General features: G+C 29.6%; 2 protein-coding genes across 5 annotated transcripts; one reads left to right on the plus strand and one right to left on the minus strand.

Moving 5' to 3' along the window:
• Positions 1–437: 437 nt before the first annotated feature.
• On the plus strand, positions 438–4,666 carry LOC105830013 (prion-like-(Q/N-rich) domain-bearing protein 25). Its single transcript, XM_012669126.3, is given in 14 exon segments — positions 438–703; positions 949–1,137; positions 1,222–1,362; positions 1,445–1,585; positions 1,689–1,832; positions 1,943–2,077; positions 2,146–2,268; positions 2,425–2,709; positions 2,786–2,902; positions 3,220–3,339; positions 3,448–3,642; positions 3,724–3,885; positions 4,378–4,421; positions 4,423–4,666. Coding segments are annotated over 14 exon segments (1,956 nt in total). The 5' UTR covers positions 438–642; the 3' UTR covers positions 4,522–4,666.
• Positions 4,667–14,060: 9,394 nt separating this feature from the next.
• LOC105830009 (high affinity copper uptake protein 1) lies at positions 14,061–16,532 on the minus strand. 4 transcript variants are annotated; one of them, XR_004965184.1, is made up of 6 exons: positions 16,262–16,529; positions 16,046–16,179; positions 15,924–15,983; positions 15,726–15,853; positions 14,794–15,115; positions 14,061–14,189 (listed from the first exon to the last, which is right to left on the minus strand). XR_004965184.1 is itself a non-coding variant. In XM_012669120.3 (4 exons), the coding sequence occupies exons 1-4, from the start codon at positions 16,230–16,232 to the stop codon at positions 15,658–15,660; spliced, it is 372 nt and encodes a 123-aa protein (XP_012524574.1). In that variant the 5' UTR covers positions 16,233–16,532; the 3' UTR covers positions 15,606–15,657. The 4 variants fall into 4 exon arrangements, 2 of the variants coding, with proteins under 2 accessions (XP_012524574.1, XP_012524573.1); XR_001138529.3 differs by lacking the exon at positions 14,061–14,189 and adding an exon at positions 14,407–14,512; XM_012669120.3 differs by lacking the exons at positions 14,061–14,189; positions 14,794–15,115 and having other exon boundaries at positions 15,606–15,853; positions 16,046–16,136; positions 16,208–16,532.
• Positions 16,533–17,265: the final 733 nt, after the last annotated feature.

The raw sequence follows: 17,265 nt of genomic DNA on the forward strand, positions 1-17,265 counted from the left end.
AATAAAATAAAACAAATTAGAGTGTCTATACAAGTTCTATACACTTTTGTTTTGTAATATATTGAGAACATTAGTTCAAATAACATATATCATTCTAAAGATTATTTTTTACGATAACAAAACAGGTGTTTCACTCGAGATGCTATCATGAGACAGTGCTGGTTCTATATTCCAAAGAACCAAGTATGAAATCTCTACATGCGGCTATAATGAGTAAAAGTAAATAATAAAACAGTACAATTTTTACAGAAAAAAACTTTTTAAATGTTTTTTATTACCATATAATGTATTCACATAAAAATGCATGTTACAAAATAAAGACAAAAATGTTTTTTATAATTATAGTAGAAGTAACTATATATAGATAATAAAATATAATAAACTCTACAAAAAAAAATTTTTTTAAGTAGATACAAAATATTTCTTAGAAATAATATTTAGAAATACAATACCTACACATATGTAAACAGAGGAAAGTATTAATTATTTATCGCTTCTTAATCTTGATAAAATTTATGAGATTGAATCCGTACGTTTTATATTTTATTTAGGGCCGGCACTGCTCTTAGATTTGATAAAAGAAGCCAGTCTGATTAAACTTCATTATTGAAGACGTGGGAATAACATTCACAAGTTTTAAAGATGCAACGAATTCAGCAAGTTGTCTACATTTTATTATATTTACAATTTTTCGTCTGTAACGGTAAGTATACAAAACCTTTAAGTATAATATAATGTAAATTTTATACGTCATTTTATACATTAACAAAAATTCGTTAAAATAGTTACGTAAAAAATATTTCTTTGTACATAATTAAATTATATATAATATTATAATAAATTATCTTTTATATTTGACATAATTTTATCTTTATCTTAATTTATGTTAAACGAGATATAAAAATTTATTATTATTACTATTTACAACAAAAAAATAAAATGTTTTAGTGTTTACATTTAACATTAATACATTATCGAAAGAAAAAACCGACGATACAAACGATATAGTGTGGATTAATGAATGGAAATGCAGTTCTGATAAAGACTGTACGGTAAAAAATAGTACCTGCAGTAATCAGTTGTGCCAGTGTGCTTCTGAATATATTTTTAATGCCGATATGACAGCCTGCATTAAAGGTAATATTATTTCATAAAAATTTCATTGTTTCTCAAAACCTATTATAATTGATTGAACAAAGAGATTATCGTTACGTTTCACAGTTGCAACAAGATTATATGATACGTGCGAGGAAACAGTGCAGTGTTCGGCTTATCTTCTCAGCGGTGCTAAATGCGTGGAAAATGTTTGTGTATGTGGTCCCGGTTATTACTATCTACACGGTAGATGTAACCGATATGTCGGTAAGTAATTTTTGTTATTCTGCTACATCTTTTTATGTCATTTTAATAACGAAAAATATTTAATAATATTATTTATACGTAGGTTTATTCGAGGAATGCAAAGAAAATATCGATTGTTATGTGAACGCCGATTTCGAAGCAAGCACTTGCGACGTAGGAATTTGTAAATGTAGTTCTGGCTTTTATCAGCGCGAATATCGCACTTGTCGGAGAGAGGGAAAAGGTAAAAATCATGCTTATAACGACACGATTAACATACATAAATTTATGATGGTATTACTTAATGTTGAAATATTATATAATATTAATTAATGTTGCTTGCGTAGCTGTCGGCGACGAGTGCACAGTTGATATCGACTGTACTTTCGACAATGCAACATGTAATCAGTTCGTATGCGCAAAATTCAAATCCGATGAAGCTGTTGATTTTTCGTCTGATATTATATTAACCAAAGGAGTTTTGGATAAAAGTAATATGAATTACATGACAAGAGTATTATAATGTTATAAGATTGTAACTACACATATAAAATCTTTCAGAATCCTTAATAACAAATTGACGAATGTGTCTATGCGTTAGGTGCTCGAGTGGGCAGTACTTGTGTAACCGATGAGGACTGCAAAGCAGTGAAAAATGCTGTATGTAGTTCTACTGGAACATGCCGTTGCAATCGTGGATATTTCGCATCCGAGACAGAAACCGAATGTATCCCAGGTAATAACGTTACACATATCTTGGCACCATTTCGCAGGTCGTGACATTCATGCACTTTATGTCGACAGAACTCGGAGAACCCTGTCAAAGTAACGATGTCAGCTACATCGAGAAATCTATTTGTCGCGAAGGGAGATGGAGTTGTACGAAAGGCACAGTTGCATCGAATGATAATCGCGAATGTCTTAATGGTAAGTATAAGCTTTAGCTAAATCACATAATTTTCACATAAATTCTCTTTCTTATGTCATGTAAGTGACAATGTAAAATAAATGCACTCTTTCATATAAAAAGTTTTTGATTCGCATTAAAATTGTATTGAGTTTTGTTATGTTTATCTTATTCAGCGACTAGAGAGTACAGGGGAAATTGCTACTTGAACGAACAGTGTTATATCTTTGGTCCTGATGCTGTGTGCAATAACAGTAAATGTATATGCAATGAGGATGCTTCCCATTATGTAAAGAGTGAACTCTTCTGCTGGGGAAACACAGGGATCGGCGAGACTTGTAAACAAGACCGAGATTGTTACGTGAAAGATTTCAAAGGCAATTTAACATGCAATGGTATATGCGGCTGTCCTGATGGTACACGTTTAAGCAACGACGAAATGGCCTGTATAGGACCAACAGGTTAACAGTTATTTAATTACTTTTACAAGTTCAGTTGTAGCGTAGTGTTTGACACAATTTTTGCACTAAATCTTAGAACTTGGAGGAGCTTGCGAAAATAACAATGATTGCGCGATACCACATTCCGTTTGTAAGAAAAAAGTGTGCATCTGTGACAAGAACTATTACGAATTACACAAGCAATGTTTGCCAGGTAATATCTTATTAATTCTTACAAAGAATCTGTTTTTCTTTAATCAATTTTTCTTGAGAAAAAATAATATGTATACTTTATATGTTTATATTGTCATTTTGGTTAACAAATTACAAGAAATATTACTTAAATAATTAAAATATGTATACTTTATATGTTTATATTGTCATTTTGGTTAACAAATTACAAGAAATATTACTTAAATAATTAAAATAATGTGCAACTAATATTAAATAATTAAAAACAACGTAACACACGTGATATATGTGACACATGAGACATGATAGTAATTTCATTAAACTTTAATTAAATTTTAGGTATCGATGCTTATTGCACGGATAACCAGGATTGCACACCAGAAAATTCTATGTGTATCTCAAGTAAATGTAATTGTAAACCGAATTATGTGTCTGTCTCTATTAATTCGTGCATACCGGGTAAGCATTTGTGTTCAGCGCGTTTTTATAAAAAAAATGTTAAAAATTTTATGTCTATATTATCGATACAGTAACTTTAACGTTTGAATACTTTATACATGTTTCTAGTATCATTGTTTGGCGAGTCTTGTGAATTGGACATTCAATGTTCCGCCGTTACAACAGGCTCGATTTGTGCAATAACTGATAACAAAAATGATACCACAGACATAATAGAATCGTCAACGGTTCCAGTAGAAAATAAAACGTGTATCTGTAAGAAAGAAGATTATTACAAATTCGGAAAGTGTTTAAAGAAGAGATGTAAGACTGAATAATTTATGATTAAATTATTTTTTCATAAAAATTATTTATTAGGACATTTATATTTATATACTCTCATAGATCTCGATGAAACTTGCATGAATTTGGGCGAATGTTACGAAACCTACGATCACAATAGAATCGTTTGCAAAAACGGAAAGTGTTCATGCATTTGGGGATATATAAAATCAAATGGTAGTATCTGTGAAAAACATCCACAATATTCAACATTTTTTTTACCAGGTAAGTAGCCTTGACTTAGTTAATGGAAAAATTTTGCTGCATTTTATTTCCGCCCACGTGAAGGCAATTTAGATTAACAAGAACTTTTCCCAAGTGCGCATAAAACCCTTTATGTGGCAGAATAATGTACTCGCAATTACGAGTTGCGCATTTGCACGCCAGTTTGAGAGCTGTGTTGTAATTTTTACGATTACCATCGATAAGAAGTGCTTGCAACAACATGGCGCATCTGGAACGAATCTTATGCTCGTTCTTAGAAAGAGTGAAAAGTGTTCTGTTGAACATTGGCATTTTTCGAACAAAGTCTCAGAAATAAATTTATTACTGTCATGAATTTTGTTATTGCGTAAAAATCAATACGACAGAAATAGCCTTCGCCTTCCAAGCAATGTTTGATTGATGAAAGTTATTTCTATGGTCATTTACCCTCTTCCTTTTTCACTATTCAGGGCAACCTGAATAATAAATTGATTAAATTGTGCTTTCTTTCAGATGGTGCAACTAACGTCGCGTCCACGGGACTTTTTTTAATCACATTCTCTTTTATATTCTCTAGTAAGTTATTTTAGATTTGTAAAAAAAGATTTTTTTGAAATTTTGTGTCATAAAAAAAGATACAAATATTTTGTAAAATAAATTGTACTTGTATTTGTCACAAATAACATTTTTTTTATGTAACAGAAATCGAAAATTTCTGGCAAACTGTTTCTTATTACCAAATAGAACATTCAAAGTATTATATACAATATTATAGCACCTATGTTTATGTATATACAGAAAATTTAAAAAATTAAAATGTAAAAAATTTTGAAAAATAAAAAATTAACACAGAAAACGTCATTCTGCTCATACTCCGTTAATGGAATTGCAATGGTCAGGCAGCTAGTTTCGATTGCAATTATGCTGTAAGCTGTAACACGATCACGATTAAGCTGTTTATGCTTGATAAAAGCAAACGAAAAATGAAACTGAATGTAGGCAACGTGTGATTTGAATACCGCCGTTTCCGGTAATAGAGATTAATTTAAAAGAAAAACTGCGTACTTAAGGTTCCGCTGGACTTGATAAGGAGACCAAATAGTCGACACGCGAGCCACATCGGCCGTACTCATTATGACCATTTCTACTGAGCGAGCAACGGTCGCTCAAAGTGTGCTTTCGATGACGTCGTTGATATATTTAAGGCTTTGTGACGTCATAAAAACGGGAGAAGAGAGGTCAAGGCGCACTATTTAAGTATATACTCTTTATACGATCGACCAGACGTAGAACTTTCACCCAAATTGGTAAAGTAGACTGCGTCATAAATGGAAGCGGTTTATCGTAAAAACATTTTTGTTAATTTTGTTTATTATCAGTGGTTTTAATTGAACATATTAAAAAAATGCTTAATAATATATAACTTTAAAATATAAACATATTGCATTAAAGTATAAAGATTTTCTATTTAATCTGTTGTGTTTTGAATCTTCTGTCTTTTCAAATTTTTAACTTTTTATATTTAAATAGCGTGAAAAGAATGTTTTTTTTTTTTTTAAGATTTACAGTCTAATAAGAACATTAAAATAACGATAATGTTTTTAAATATAAAAATAAAGTAAATATAATGTAGTATATGTGTGATAATACTATTTAATATACAATGTAAAATTACTGAACATTATCTACAAAAATTTTGTCAAAAAACATTAAGAAATGCAACCATGAAAAATATAAAAGATTTTCTAACGTATAAATTTAAAAGATTTTTCTATATGTTTCGATATACTTTGTGCTCTTATATTACTTAAATACTGCTTTTACGCTTTAATCAATTTATGAATTCTTCTATGATCATCATCAAGCACTAAATTATCGGGTAATCTATATGTATATTGTTTCGAAGCTTTTGTTCCTTAAAACTTTACGTTATTAGGCTGTAGTTTATTTAATGTTTATTCAGTACTGTACGCGATTATCCCAATATATAACACTTGTTATATTGATAATCATGTACATCAGATATTAAGATTCCTTTATCACGGATCTCAAGATTGACGATTACTAACAAAGAACAAATTTTCGACGTAGATTGCTAACGAGCGTAGACTTTTGTTGCTCAACGGAAATTAGTTAAAAAAAATTGTGCCACATAAAATACTGAATTTATGCTTTTTGTATTCTCTTCGTGTAATATATAATGTTCTTTTCTTTACTTCATAAATTTGGTGACTAATAATACCGAAGGTTACTACTTACTTCTCTGTACTTCATACATCGCTGACATTACAATGTGAATAGCGAACAACCTCGTGATCTTTCGTACCCTTCTACACTTATGCCTAATCTCCATTTATATGACCTAAGCAAAATTACCACCTGCGCTATGCAACGCAGATACGAAATCAGATTAAGGAAAATTATTTCTAACGATCGCAAGAACGAACTGATTTTATCGCAGTATTTGTTTGACGATTATTCTATAATTAATTATTCTATTCTCTAGATTTCTAGATATCCTTCCTTAATTTCATTACAATTGATTAAGATATTATCTTTGAATACTATCTTTTTTTAATTTAATTGCTGCTCAAAATAATGATTTAACATTTTGTTCTTCTTAAATTTAATTGGTCTACTTTTCGCAAATATTATTCATGTATATTAACTAAAAGCAAAGACTTTAATTTTAGAAATAATTTTAGCATTGTATTTCTCTCTTAATTTTATTTATACCAACAATATGCTTTGGAAACCAACAATATGCCGAGCTGAGCGAAAATTTATGTACAAACTTGGATACCAAAATATCAATTTGAAATAATAGTGAAGAACGGAACAGCTATCAATCTGTTCCAAAGGCGATACAAGAGAACATTCACACTAGGAACAGGGAAATTCAATTAGTTGTGTAATTGACGCCGAGATAATGTCAATCAATCATAGTAGCATGGCACATAGATAAAGACAGTGAACATTAAAATCGATATATAGCTATGTATAACAAAATGTTTATTTAATTCCAATTATTTCATCCTAATAATTAACTAATTATACAGTAAAATTTTGTTGTATATTAATTAAACACATATCTTTAAAGTTACTTTTCAAATTTTTACAATTAGTATGAATTTGTATATCTATTTACCATATATTCTATCAATCAAAACTGTTTTAATTTAAATCTTAATTTGTGCTTACTTCAAGATAATTGGATAAAAATTAAAATTGTTTCGTTACTTGAAGAAGTCCTGTTAGCATCACAAGCACATTTTGCAGGTAAGTGTATGTCGTAGACACAAACACGAAAGTTCAAAGATACAAACTTCACGACTTCCTCCTTAGTATCCTTATCGTCTAGCTGTATCTATCTCAAGAAATCGAGCCGCTTATAAATCTTCGAATAAGGTGATTTGATATCGGATACAGTATACAAATGTTTCTCTCTATCAGCGAAAACATTCCTCCGTTTATCCGTTATTTGCGCGCGGCAAGTTAACGAAGGGATGCGAAAGGTCACACGCCAACCAGATGGACAGCCGATAGAGGCACGACCTGGCTTCTTTCTTTGTAAAATGGGTCAGAACTCGCTCACGCGGATAGGAAGTGACGCTGTGACGCTACCACGAAGATCGTAGGCACGAAATTTGAAGTTTCAACACACGGTTCAGTTACAAAGAAATCGTATCTTGAACTTTTATTCTTTATAATGCCCTTGTACTGATTTATACTTGGAAATTATATTCATAAATATTTTACGAACGTTACAGATAATTTACGTACACAAGAGAATAAATTAAATAAAATATTTTGCGAATAATTATAGATATCTTTAATTGCTTGATAGTAATAAAAAGTGAATGATATATCTTCGCACTTTTTAAAAAGATAACTAAGTTGAAACTCGAAGTTATCAATCAATAATTATTAAAGACAAGTTCTTTTATAATATAATAATGCCTTTGGAAAAAATATATCAATTTTAGTAAAAAATCTGATAGAGATTATTTCCATATAGAGTATCTATACATCAGTAAAAATTAGAGAGATTACAATTCGTGTTCATGGAGTGGTTATGACATTTCTTGTGCTCGCGACTTCTGGAAAATGGTTAAAAGGCGTAGCCGAGCATTACAATCTGTACGGCCATTGATATCATCTATCAGGCCGCAAAGAAATCGCAAAGCGCGAAGTTGACGCAGAGGTCACGATTTGGTTTAACAAGTTTGCGTTTCTCGCGCTGCAAAAGCGTTCTCGGCCGTGCCACAAACCGTCGCGAGGACTAATGCAGGAAGAAAATTACGGACGGGCATAGATCTGATACGCGCGCGGCCCGTCGCACTACGTAATTTCCCCCGCGTAATTTCAGGCCGACTTGCTTGCAGGCTCTGCGGCTGTGATCTAGGACGCCGTGGAAAGTTCGTGCCTGATATCGCGCCGCACACCCGTGACGAAAATCGTCATCAGTCGAGAGAGACGTCAGCGTTGAGGAATGCAAACAGCTGGGGAGGTAGGGTGCGATATGCGGCGGCCATGCTAGGTGAGCATAAATCCTCCTGCGGTTCCTGCCGTGCTCGCCCGCGTGCTTTGAAGGAGGTAAACGCGGAACGCGCGTCGTGGGATTGTGTCGCAGCGATTTTCTTGCCACCCGCGTGTACATATCGGATCGCGTGCCCGACATTACCCGCCCTTATGTGTCATGCGTTATATGGTGGCTGGCGGAGGCCAAGGTCGCTCGTGCGACCAGACGCGAGGCTACGCAACGATCCGTCGAGCCGGGTAGGTTTCGGTCGAGCTTCTCTCGATCAAGCTGGAAATTATCTATTGGAGACGACATTGGACTGTACAAGAATAAAACCATATCTTCGTAAAAATTATTCGTGAAATTGTAAAATTATTTGTGGAAGAAAATACAAAAAATTTTTTGCCTCTTGCTCTTTATATATAAGCTATATCGTTAGAAAAATAACTTGTTTTGATTTTTATTCTTTGATTGCAATCTCTTGTATCAAAGTACTTTTTTACCAAAGATTTATTTTAAAATTTGATTCCGTTCAAACGCGACAAAATTATAAATAAAATTATATACAACGCAACTTTTTTTACAAATTCTATAAATTTACTGTGAATTTACCCAAATTAAAATCGACGATTTAGTAATATAATTAGATCTTACAGATATGTTGATAACATATCACGTGATATTACACGTGGTAAAAAGTGAACGTTGTAGAAGAAACGGTTTACATTTAGGTGTTCGTTAAACTTGCGCACTTTCCTTATCAGATTTCAGCGGAGCTGCCGCAAAATGTGACGCCCGATCGTATCTGCGGAATAAGTGTTTTTTAACGCGCATGCCTGACAGCATCCCATATTTATATATGTATATGGTCGTAGCGCATTTTATTTTTACGTTTCATAAAATGGCGTTCGCGCATCAGCAATTGCTATTTAAATGAATTTTTCATACCGGACACGCAGCGCGGCTCGACGTTCCTTTGAATTTATTAGCATCTATTTATAACAGAAAAATTTATACATAACAAAAGATACGAGGGAGAAATAAGACGTCACGCCGTTATTTCTGATTGTGACTAAGTTATCTTCTTGTGATGACCCCGTTATGATTTTATTGTGCTTGATTAAATGTTATTTTTTATTTTATTCGATTACTATGTATGTAATATTCACCTTTTTAAGCATTTAAATGCCATCAGTGCAATAAAATAAGTCACGTAAAATTGTTCATGGTTGTCACATGCTTCTACGAAGGCTGCCATAAATATGCGCATTTCATTATCGCAATGCAATTTAAAAATCGCGTAGCTTTACCGACGTGGATACATTTTATTTCGTGAGAACATACAAGAAAGAAGTCTGTATTGCCATCTATCAAAGAAACCGCAAACTTACTATTTCAGCGATTTATTCGTATAAATACAATTTTCAATAGTACATACATTTTATGTAATTAAAATTATATGTATAATATTATTAAATTATTTAACATATTTTATTAAATGCATAGGCACAATGGCACTTGTAAAATATATTTGTTCTTATCTCTCATAGAAGTTATTTTTATTACAAACTAAACAAAAAAATTTTTATTAAGCGCATTATATATATATATATATATGTATATTATATATATATATATATCTTATTTATGTAAGATATTTAAACTGTGTATAAATAATTTTGTTATTAGCAATTAAATTTAAGTTATAATTACGTATTAAAGCAAAGTTTAATTAACGTTATACAAATTTTATCATTTTTTCTGATATTAATGTACGTGACATCTAGAGTTATATCATTTTTGTACATGCCTTGCATGTGAAGACTACATATTCATGTATACATAACTTCCTGCACTTCCTGTATCATTTTACTTTACAACATGCAACACGTAGAGAACCCAATTTGGACGTGAGCCAGAAATTTTCCATCTTGAAGCTCGAATACACACTCATCTCTTGGAACCAATGCAATTACCATTTGCTAATATCCATAGGCTGATCTATCCGGAAATTTATAGAGAGTAACGAGTTGTTCTGCGAAAACTTTACAGATAAAGAGAATAAATTTTTCTTTTTTTCTGCCTTTCCAACATTTTACCACTAAATTTGATATATGTTCACATTATATCTAAGTTTCCACAGTTTTGAAACTATTAACGTGCAAAAAGAAGTGGACACAAAATTTAAAATCTTAGATTTTAAAATCTAAATTTCTAATTTTATATTCTAAATTTTAAAATATTACAATTTAAAATATTACAATTTATATGTATACAATTAAACAAACTTTAAATTATGTTCTTGACTATAATCTATTAAGAAATATAAGAATAAATATCTATTTTGTTCTAATAATATATAATATAAATAATTATGTAAAACATATTACACAAATATATATTTTTAAAGTTTATTTTTATTTCCAAAACAAAAAGTTCAAGATTATTTTAAATACTTATAATAAAAATATTAAAAATCAATAATATAACATATAAGTACAATGCATATAACATTAAGTTATATACATTGTATAATTCTTTTTTGTAAGATAATATTGCATTGGAGAAAGTCTATAGGTAAAATTATATATTTATCAATTTACTTTAATATATTATCATCTGTGTATTTATTACAAACTACAACGAAAACGTTTTTACTCAAGCAACAGGATGCAAGTATTTTATACCGTCTACCGTATTAACCAAGGGTAGCTTCAACCAAAGGGCGAATCGGGACCGAAGGGCGCGATCCGTCCGAGGGGTTGATGCGTAAAGGAGGAATATACGGTTTACCAGCTAGCGACGCCAGTATCGATCAGCCGCACACGCGTGTAATTCAGCGGCGTCTGGATATTCGACGATGACTCTTCTCTATGATTATTTATCTAATCTATAATTTTAATTTATATTTATAAGAACGTTGAGTCAGAGACAACATAATTAAAAAATATTTTTTTTTGTAAATATATTGACGTATTATATGTTCTCTAGAAAATTTAAAATGCTCTAAAAATACTTTTTTACTAATAAAACAAAATAATAATTACAAAATAAATTTTTCATAATTCTTTAATACCTATATCAAAGTTTTTACTATAGAATATTGTGTCTTAAGGGATATTAAGAGGGCACAAAAAATTCTATTTTTTTATTAAATAATATTGCATATGTAACATGTTATACATGTATAGAGAAAGAATAGTATTGATGAAGTACCTATAAATTTAATTACATACAGATCTGAAAATAATTTTGATCTTCAAAGTAATTATGTAAGATGCTCAAACTGCTAGAATGTAAAAATTTTGTGCAGTATTGTATCATATTCTTGAGTGTTCTACAATTATCTTAAGAATCCAACAAAGTAATTTTTAGATCTGTATCTAATTAAATTTTTAGGTACTTCAGTAAAACCATTTCTTTTGTGTAGAGATAAATAAGAAATATAAAGCAATCAATATTAAGCAAATTTATCTATATTAAAATAAAAGATATAATCAATTTAACTAAGCACTTCTTTGTGTCTTATCAAAAATGAACATAATTCGAAAATGTATTGAAATATGCATTCAAGAATATATTCAAAACTGTGAACTTTTATTATTCGTTTGTTTCCTTATTTCCAAACATGTGATGTTGCTTTATTTTTTGGTATTAAAGACAAAATTATTTTGTATACCAATAATTGCAGTGATGTTAACCTTTGATTTACTAAAAAATTATTTAAATAGACAAGAAAAATTCCAAATATTTAAATTACTAATATGTTTTATTTTTATCTTAATTGACAATTTTACTCGCTTTTTTAGATCGCTTCATGAATATGTCGTTCTCCCCATGTGCACAAACACCTATTACTTTGTGCTAACCAATTATATTTATTCTTGTTCACAAAACCTATAATAAATTCACATATAAATAAATATGAATCAAAAACACGTTACTGATATTTTTTAAAAATAGGGTAGAATTTAAATCCATAATTAATGCAAACCTGTACTCAGTTAAAAATGTTAATTTGATGAGCAAAACACATCTTTTATATTCTCCAGTCGGAGGTAATTTTATTGATAAACGGCTGTCTATATAACATGGATGTGTATCATTGAAAAATCATACGCAAATGATAGTCTTACATTCACTATTCGCATTCGAAACATAAGAACGCAAACGATCGGCGGCAGAAAGAAACTACACAAACAGAAATGGGAAAAGTATAAATAAACAAAACAAGGAAAATCTTCGAGTCGCTGAGCTGCAATCTGTATGGATTATTAGATTTAAAAGGCTTAATGCATAAAAAACACCCAAGGCTATTGTAAGAGAAGCAAATATCGGCAAAGAGAAAAAAGACAATGCAATGTCTTTACAATGAAAAAATGTGCATGTAAGTTTTGAGTTATCAAAATACAGCAGAATTTTGAAGATAATAAGAAAAATGGAATCAATCATTAAAAGTACGACGAGTGTCTTTAACTTGCAGTTATTTATCTGTTTACTTCTGTAAAATACCGGATGTGTTGCACGATAAAGGAGATTAACCGTGATATATTCAGAAACTTTGTACTTATATTCCGTCTGTACTAAGCCATTCAATCATGACAGTGCTTTGTATAAATCGTGCGGTGACGCACATTCTGTGCATCCCTAGACGCCCTATATCTGCTACGTACATTAAATCAGTATAGTATATGCAGAAGAAAATTTAGAATGTGTTAGTAAATGTTATTAAAAAAGGCTAAATAAGACACATATTTAAAAAATAATCTACTTGGAAAAACCGATTTTGCTAAAGCTTTTAAAAATTTAACTGGAAATATAAGTCTGAAAATAATTTTAAGTTATCAAAATAATTGTATAGGATAATTCAAATTAGTTGCTAGAATATTAAAATTTTTGCAGCTCACGAGTACATGATTACTCGTGGCTCAACAAACTTATTCAAATCTATATTTAACTGAATTTTTGAAACATTTCCCGAGAAGAAGAGTAAGATTTGACCAGATTAAATATATGGTCAGATATATTCAAATATAACGTTTTATTTCTGCTCAGGTATGAGCACATATGTTCATATATAACCATTATATATGTATATTCCAGGTTAAATTTGATCTTCGAATCTCAGGTTTAATCATCTTTGCTCAGATCTGATCATATCTGAGATTTATTGAAATTGTCAAATCTACTATATCTGTTTAAATGTAACTCTATCTTCACTCGTGCACAAATGCAATTTAAAATACATTACATATGATTATATCTATCCTGATATAAATAATTTTATCTGGTTATAAGATCTAGCTATAGCTGTTAGGTGGGGCTAAATAAAGACAATTTTCAAATCTGATTTGATAAACTAGATATAATCATATCTTAGTAAATCTTTTAAAAAAGTTCTTCTTTCCAGTTTCAGCAAACTCGTTTTCGTGTGTGTATTTAATTGTATTATAAAATATATTTAAATTTATTATTTAATATATTAAAAATATTCTTATAAACAATAAAAATGTTTTTATGTATTTAGTAATGTAACTTTAGATAATACAAAAAATTTGTATGTTTATATTTTCATTTATATTTAATTAAAAAAATTATTATAAGAAGTGTTTAAAACATTATTATTTTGTTGTTTACGTAGATCAGGCATACAATTATTTACATTTGAAAAACAATTTTGAGAACGCATAAATTGTTTTATCCTAATACCATATATTTTTTCCCGTATCAAACACGTGGTCATTTATTTTCGGTCTGATCGTACACACTTCAAATGGGTTGGGCGTAGTATCCCTCTTGGGACCTGCAATTCCCAAATGTAATTTCTTGTACTTTAAAGATAGAAAAAAATACCTTAAATAAATACAAAGTGCAGATTATTTTCAAACAATAAAAAAAAGCAAAAATTATAACTAAAACTTATTAATGTTTGTTAATTTTTTAAACAAATTATTAATATAAAGTAGCCAAAATCAATTTTATAATAAATAATTTTTATATTTGTTTGTACTTATTTATTATTTAAGATACAATGCAACAAGTTTTCAAATTTAAACATTTATTAAATCTTTTATTAAATTGATATAAAAATCCGATGATTCCGTCGTATTACTTCTGTAGAGTTATCTAAACAAATCAATAGATAAAATTAATAACTAGTCTTATATTTCTGTGAATTACATACATATATTACAAATTTATATAAAAAAATGTTTATTGAACATTTTTATCATATCAATTTATAAAAATTGATCAAAAAGAGTAGATGGATAAGTGACTTTGGATAAATCAATGTGCCAATACTGATTTCCATAGACTTATCTATCTGACATGCATTTATAGTTATTAATTATTTCAAATACGTTTTTTTAAATTAAATAATAGCAACATAATTTCTAAACACTTACATTTTTTTGCCATTTCTCTTAATAACAATCTGCTTTCATATACATTCTTTGTTTCAGTGATGATGATGATCATTATTGCCTTTTTCCGGTTCTGGATTGTAGGAACAGAAGAACGTTATGCACCAAATGCAGAAAAGCAATAATATCAGCAACCATGATACAGAATTAAATCTGTCCCATCCAAAAATAATATGACGGACTGATATAAATTGATGCTCATTGGATTGGGAACAATAAATTTTTGTGCTACTCCGATTGTCCGCCATCGTGTCAACTCTTGCTATTCGACGAGTATTCAACAAATTGACTTACGTCTGCTTGTCTGATAAATGAAACATCAGTACCAGTAATAAACGAAATAAATATGATCGTTAAAAAAAAGATTAGATTAGATAAGGGCCTCAATAAATGGGAAAAGAAACAAAGAACAAGGAAAAATTTAATACATTAAATTAGGAAATTTTATGTTTTTCTATTTAACATATTAGATCATTCTTTATTCTCTGTTTATTTATTGGATATAATGTTTAACATTTTTTATCAATTCTGAGAATATGAAACGTATTAATTAAAGTATCAAAATAAGTTAATCTATTTATTTGTACTTACATTGAGATATAAATTATTAAAAATAACTAATTTTGATAAAGTGTGTCATTATACATTTGATGCAAAATGCTATTTTGACTAAATATAATATTAGTGTATCGACTAATCATCAGATATATAATTTATACACACACAAATGTTTAATATATAATATATAAGTTGATTATTTTAATAAAATAAATATTTAATTAATCTATGTTATATAATTGAAAAATTATCAACTTTATAAAATTTAATATTTTAAAAATATATGTATTAACAACATTCTGTATTGTCATTATTAGATTTTCCCCATGAAAATAACCAATATCCAAGCGCTGTACCAGTTCCAATAGCGATGCAGAGCCAATAGTTGTACGTCATAAAAATAAACATGAGAAAATAACCGAGCACTATCTGAATTACGTGCAGTAGCGTTTGAAAGAAATGCACCCCAGAGAATAACAATGCACTGTAATAATAAACAGAATGATAAAACTGCAAGTGTTTTACAGAAATTATTAGTATTGTTTCTTACATACTTTCTCGATTTCTTCTGCTGGTTCTTTCTGAGAAACGTGGTGCGCGTGAAAAGATACTCACTGCAATACACACATAACTGACCACTTGTACATTTTACACTTTTTAATAAATATTTACTTACCGATAAGATTTCAGCCCTTCGTACAATGCGGTTAGAAGGATAACACCGATTATAGAACCGATCATTCCCTGCACATTATCTATGCGCCACCCTTTAAACAAAATAGTTTCCGTAACGCCACCATGAAATGACATCTGCAATGTGCACGATTGTTGTAATTACAATAAATACGATGAGAAAAGGGCATATCCAAGATTCCAGGTCGTCAACACTTACTCCCTGCATCTTGTCTTAAGATATCACCGTCGGATACCTTCGCAAAAGACTGCACATGTTTTATAATATCGTCTGGCGAAAACATTTTTGCCAGACTGTATTTTATCAAAGCTATCTTATCTCATATACTCTGTGACACTCATGCAAAAAGCTCGAATTTAGATGTAGGTGAATCTATTTGATGTAATAAACATTATCTAGCTATTTTGTTTATTCCTTCTAATTCCTAATACAATTTTTTTCAGAATTTTTATACAAATTTTAAAATATTTTAAAATGTACACGTATAAAAAATTCTGAAAATTTTTTTTGCCAGAAATTTAAAATTAAATTTATCTTTAATATATTTTTATTATTAAATTAAAAAATTTTGTAATTGATTAATATAAAATACAAACATTATAATAATAATAATAGAAATACAAGAAGATCTATCTAAAAGGAGTACTAAGTTACAATTTCTAAATTGTTCATCATATTTAGCTTTATAGAGATTGTGCAAAGGGTTGTTTACTTTATGGCATATCTAATAATAGCGTGTTGTGTAACCAACATTATATCTGTTCCTTTTTTCGCGAGAAAGGATGTACTACCTTGAAAGTACTCATAAAAATTCAATACACCCATAAAATTCGAATATTGTATTTTTATATCAGCGAGGTTTTCTTCATTTTGTAGGAACCTTAAAATGCATATATGGCATCGCCAGCTATGTAATACTATGTAGTTACCGATTTAATGAAAACAGATAAAAAAGAAAAGGTTAAATAGTTGTCTTATTACAAAGATTTTTTTTTACTTTAAAGATGCTGATATTTAATAAATAATGTTTGCAGAAATATTAAAAATAATTTCATTACAAGAAAATTTTGCAAGAATTATTTATTATAGAAACCTAAACTCAAAAAGATAGCGAAATCTATTCGAAGATAATACATATTGCAATATTTTGCGCAACATTTTTAAACATTATCAAAAACATGCAATTCTATTGAGGAAAAATT

The sequence above is a fragment of the Monomorium pharaonis genome, chromosome 1, assembly GCF_013373865.1.
Source record: "Monomorium pharaonis isolate MP-MQ-018 chromosome 1, ASM1337386v2, whole genome shotgun sequence".
NCBI classification, from domain to species: Eukaryota; Metazoa; Arthropoda; class Insecta; order Hymenoptera; family Formicidae; genus Monomorium; species Monomorium pharaonis.